The sequence below is a fragment of the Argentina anserina genome, chromosome 7 (genome assembly GCF_933775445.1).
Source record: "Argentina anserina chromosome 7, drPotAnse1.1, whole genome shotgun sequence".
Taxonomy (NCBI): Eukaryota; Viridiplantae; Streptophyta; class Magnoliopsida; order Rosales; family Rosaceae; genus Argentina; species Argentina anserina.
In genome coordinates, this window is record NC_065878.1 from 4,796,741 (window position 1) to 4,801,482 (window position 4,742).

A 4,742-nucleotide genomic window follows, 5' to 3' on the forward strand; every position below is an offset into this window, starting at 1 on the left:
CTTTCTACTTTCTAGTTAACCGCCATTGTCCGAACCAATCAAGATGAGTTTCAGGTTCGAAATGTTCTATGTTCTAATCTACACGCTCTTATATTGGTTCAACACATTAATAACAGACCGGATCCCACACTTCAGTACAAGATAAGTTTTCAGCTCTTGGAAGGATTAACTAGTGTCTTTAGAAAGATTTGTGAGGGAAATCAATTTTACAAAAGATCAAAATCCCAATTCAAATTCTGAGCATCGTCAAACCAATTGCTTCCCAGATGTGAATTGCTTACATTAGTACAATATCTCTTATTACATAAACTGCAAGAATCCAAGTTCATTTTTACAAGTAACTTTCAAACATTGCAGAATTAAACAGAAATGATTTCTTTTTAAGGCTTAAGTGGGATAGTCATAGTAGCAAAACTTTCTCTATAAAATTGAACTCAGATTACACCAAACAAGCTATCTATGCCTATTGAGCGACTGACTTCTCTTCTAAATTCTAATGTACAACAACACTGAAACAATCATCCTTTGTTCAAATCAACCACCATTTTAGCAATGATAAAAATAATAAAAAGAAATAGAATAAAATTAAGAAAGATACTATCTAAGGGGATGATATTAAAGAAACCTTACTACTCTCATTCTATTGGTGGAAATCACGAAAATTGGATACAAAGGAGGAGAAACCGTTCATTCCTAGTTCCTTCTTTCCTTTAATATTATGTCAGTCCTCTGCGCTTTAACAACCAAAGAAACCAGGACCTGCCAGTTTAAGAAGTTCCTGACCTGCATCCTTACCTATCTCCATCATCTCCTTATAAGCATACAGGCCTTTCCTAGACGTCTCAAGTACTGAAAATCAGACAAAAAAAGGAAGCGTCATTAATTGCTGTGGAAGATTATTCAAATTGGAGAATGAGAAAATAAAGACATCTGAGCCTATTTTTATTAAGGCATGAGCAAGAGCATACCACGGGTTCCATCAGGGGAGGCTACCAAGCCTTTGAATATGCAGTTACCATCGGCATCTTTGCTGGCATACCCAGCAATAGGAGTTCGGCAAGACCCATCCAGGGTTAAAAGAAATGCCCTCTCACATGCAACAGCTAGTCTTGTTTCTTCATGATTCAATTTGTCAATATATTCAGCCTGTGATGAAAAATTGAAATAGAGCTTAGTGAGGCAAAGTGCAAGTTTATCAAGGCATAAATATTATAATTTTGTATGGATCTGACCGGTCAATATATTCCTCCTTTGACATAAATTGATTCACGTTGGTGGTAAATTATGACAACAGGATGCATTTATTAACATCTAAGATAGATCCCTAATTAAAGTGTCATACTTCAGCATGATAAATACAGAATAAAGACTATCTATCACCTTTCAAAAAAAAAAAAGGACCATCTGTCTACTCATTTTCAAAATACAATCTGTCCACGTACTAAATTTGCTTCATCCATGATTTTTAGCTACACCTATGACATTCACAGAAAACAAGCTTATATGCTTCCCTGTCTAATGACACAACTAATACAAAAGTGACAAAATCATCCAAATTTTTAGCTTTAAATTTGAAAATAAAAAATTAACACACCATTTTATCGTCATTGCTTCGGCAGGCAATTCCAATTGCCCCTTGGGCAACAGCAGGAAGCATTTCGTCTAGTGAAAGGACTGAAGTGACATTTTCCGTCATATTCAGACGTTTCAGCCCAGCTAACGCCAATAAGGTAGCTTCAACAACCTTCTCATTAAGTTTCTTCAACCTAGTCTGGACATTACCCCGAAAGTTCTCCTCTACCTGCAACATGACATTGACCAAAATATGAATCACAAGTAATGAAACATTTCAGAACCTATTAAATTAATACATGCTAACTACTTGTCAAATGTGACAGGACATGGTAACTTACTTTAAGCGACGGATATCTATGGAGTATCTGCGACTTTCGTCTAAGCGAAGCAGTACCAATAATGCTACCAGCCGGTAGTTCTCCTAGCGAAGAAGCAGTTAAGCATATAAATGCATCTCGAACGTCCTCTCGTGGGAGATTGCAGGGCAAAATGGTCTTGTCGGGTAACAAAGTAGGTACATCTTTCATGGAGTGTACAGCAATGTCAATGTCACCATTTATCAATGCCTCATCAATCTCCTTGGTGAACAACCCCTTGCCGCCGATATCGGCCAGTGGTTGGCTCAGTATCTTATCACCAGTAGTTTTGATAATCACAATTTCAATTGCCCCCTCTTCAGCCAAGTGGGGATGTGATGCAATGAGCTTTTCTTTTGTTTGATAAGCTTGAGCAAGAGCTAGTGGGCTATCCTATACAGGAAAAGAGTATGAAAACAAAAACCATGACATGGGTTCGTACCAAGTTCTGAACTTTGAAGCAAAATGAAGACAGAAGTGAAGCAAAACCAAAGTACCTTCCTCTGGTGCCAATTTTGATAAGAGCGACTTTGGAATTATGGGTCTGCTGCTCAACTGCTACAGAGGCTCTGGCGACATGAGTGTGTTTTCTGATGCAGCTGGGAAAAGCCAAAGTCCGGGGAGTCTTGAGAGATGCGCGGGCAAAGTTGACAGGACATAAAGGGAGAGATGAGGAACTGGAACAGGTGGAGGCAGAAGCATACAGGGCTCCCATGGCATGAGAGAAAGATTGGATCTTTGAGTGTTTGAGAGAGAGAAAAAGAGAGGAGATAGAGATTGGGATCGAGATGGGTTTGTGTAAAAACACAGAAATGGGTTGTTTTGTTGACGGAGATAGGATAATGGGATTTCTTTTTCGTTTCCTCTCACTACCACGCTGGCGTCTCAACTCCTTCCACTTTTCCAGACCCCCACCCAAAGTCTCTCTTTTATTTTCACTTAAAAGTTAAAAATAAGGTTTTGAGGCGCCGTAATAGTATAGTCGAGTAAAGAGTAAAGACTTAGGAAGCTTTTGCTTATCTCTTGAAAACGTCCCCGTGACTTTTAAGAAAAGTAAGATGTGTGTGTCTTTACCAAACACCCAAAACTCCTCATCTTATAAGAGAAGGAGCTTATAAGCCCCGCCAAACGCGACCTTAAGGTTATTAAAAATAAGCTCCAAAAATAAGAACCAGAACTCATCCGCTAGATAAATCTAACTTTTTTAGAGCCGTAACTACTTTACGCATGAGGGATTGACCCATGAAGAAAAACCAATTTTTAGGACTGTTGGGCCCATCAAGAGCACCATGAGAGCTCTAGAGATAAGCCCAGACTTGGGCTGATGGAACTTGCCCCAGCGTGAGCCCATATCTGAGAGACCCAAGCCTAAAAAAAACCCTTGACCAATGGTTGTCCACTTAGACTTTGACGCCCGCTTCGACGCTGACGACCACCCAATGATCTTCAGTCTCATTGCCGATGCTTCCCTAGCCCAAACCAGTCTCTAAACAACAAGCAAAATATGCGACACTGCCAGGAAAACTAATTTAACACCGACGCCGAGAATCTCCCAACCACCATTGAAATCTGGGCGATAAGATGCAACACACAAAGACTAGAAGGAGGATACAATAGCACCATCCTTCCAACGCTCTCCTATACCGCTACCAACAAGGCCAACCATGGTGATCAATCATAGACACACAAAGGCATATAAGAATTGAAAAATTCACGTCCTTTTAGAGAGGAGAATGTGGAAAGTTGAGAATGAGATTGAGAGAAAATAATGTCTTTTGCATAATTGAGATTTCTCATAGGGCATGCCAAGATATATGGTCAGCCCAACGTGCAGAAACGTGGGGAAAGTATGTCCCTTCGACTCGGAAGTGGATAAAACAATCTTTTTGGGTTTTGGCTTTGGAAGACCATGAGATTAACAAAATGACTAGAAAATGAGGGACATGCATCGAGAAATTATTGGTTTATAACTTTATATACGTTAGATCATATTATAAAATATCTACACTGTATGGGACATGTAAGCTCAATGTTTTAGTATATGATTTGATTGCAGTAATTAAGTGGAAGAAGTTCATTTGCACTCATGCATCTAATTATTGCCAATTATATGTTTTTGGTTAGTAACTTATTTGAGAAACATAGTGAAGATTAAGGGTCGGCAATGGGCCCGGCCCGGCCATGGCCCGGCCAATTACCAATGGACTCAAGCCGGGCTTTCTAATAAGACCAAGACCCACGAGCTTACGGGCTACCCATAGGCTCGGGTCTTATGGACTTTTTGAATGAGCCGGGCTGGGCCTTTTATATTTATGTGTAATATATATTTATTAAGAAAAAATTAGGATGTGGTACTTATTGAGCTAAATATAGTACAAAATATAAAAAAATATATAATTTAATTAATTGGCATATTTGACAAATAATTACATATAAAACTATTAGTTTAAAAAACAAATGGGCTTCGAGCAGGCTTTTGGGTGGCCTATTTAGTGCCGGGCTGGGCTTTGGCCTTAAGGGCTCCAATGGGCTGGGCCTTAGACCACGCCTAGGCTTTAAACCCTCGGCCTCTACCCAGCCTTATGCTAATTAGGCCGAGCTTTGATTGGCTTTTGACCAATCCATCTAACGGATTTTAGGCCCGCGGGCCAAATGATGACTCTACTTAACATTAACCTAAAAAGGTTGGACCCTACTAAGCCTAAACTCACCCTTATAGATTCCTTGTTCTTGTGTGTACGAGGTAATGAGTATTTCGAGAAGACTAGTGAAAAGAAGTGTAGGTTTTGTTGAGTTGAGAATGGATTGGAA

General features: G+C 39.5%; 1 protein-coding gene across 1 annotated transcript; it reads right to left on the reverse strand.

Moving 5' to 3' along the window:
• Positions 1–391: 391 nt before the first annotated feature.
• LOC126803246 (porphobilinogen deaminase, chloroplastic) lies at positions 392–2,779 on the reverse strand. Its single transcript, XM_050531039.1, has 5 exons — positions 2,429–2,779; positions 1,914–2,319; positions 1,595–1,801; positions 969–1,146; positions 392–849 (listed from the first exon to the last, which is right to left on the reverse strand). The coding sequence occupies exons 1-5, from the start codon at positions 2,644–2,646 to the stop codon at positions 737–739; spliced, it is 1,122 nt and encodes a 373-aa protein (XP_050386996.1). The 5' UTR covers positions 2,647–2,779; the 3' UTR covers positions 392–736.
• Between the last annotated feature and the right edge of the window lie 1,963 nt (positions 2,780–4,742).

Excerpts from the sequence above, each read along its gene's own strand:
- LOC126803246 (XM_050531039.1), bottom strand. The coding sequence starts at position 2,646 with ATGGGAGCCCTGTATGCTTCTGCCTCCACCTGTTCCAGTTCCTCATCT. Across the intron at positions 1,147-1,594 it reads GAAGCAATGACGATAAAATG|GCTGAATATATTGACAAATT; the intron begins GTGTGTTAATTT and ends TTTTCATCACAG. Across the intron at positions 850-968 it reads CTCCCCTGATGGAACCCGTG|TACTTGAGACGTCTAGGAAA; the intron begins GTATGCTCTTGC and ends TCTGATTTTCAG.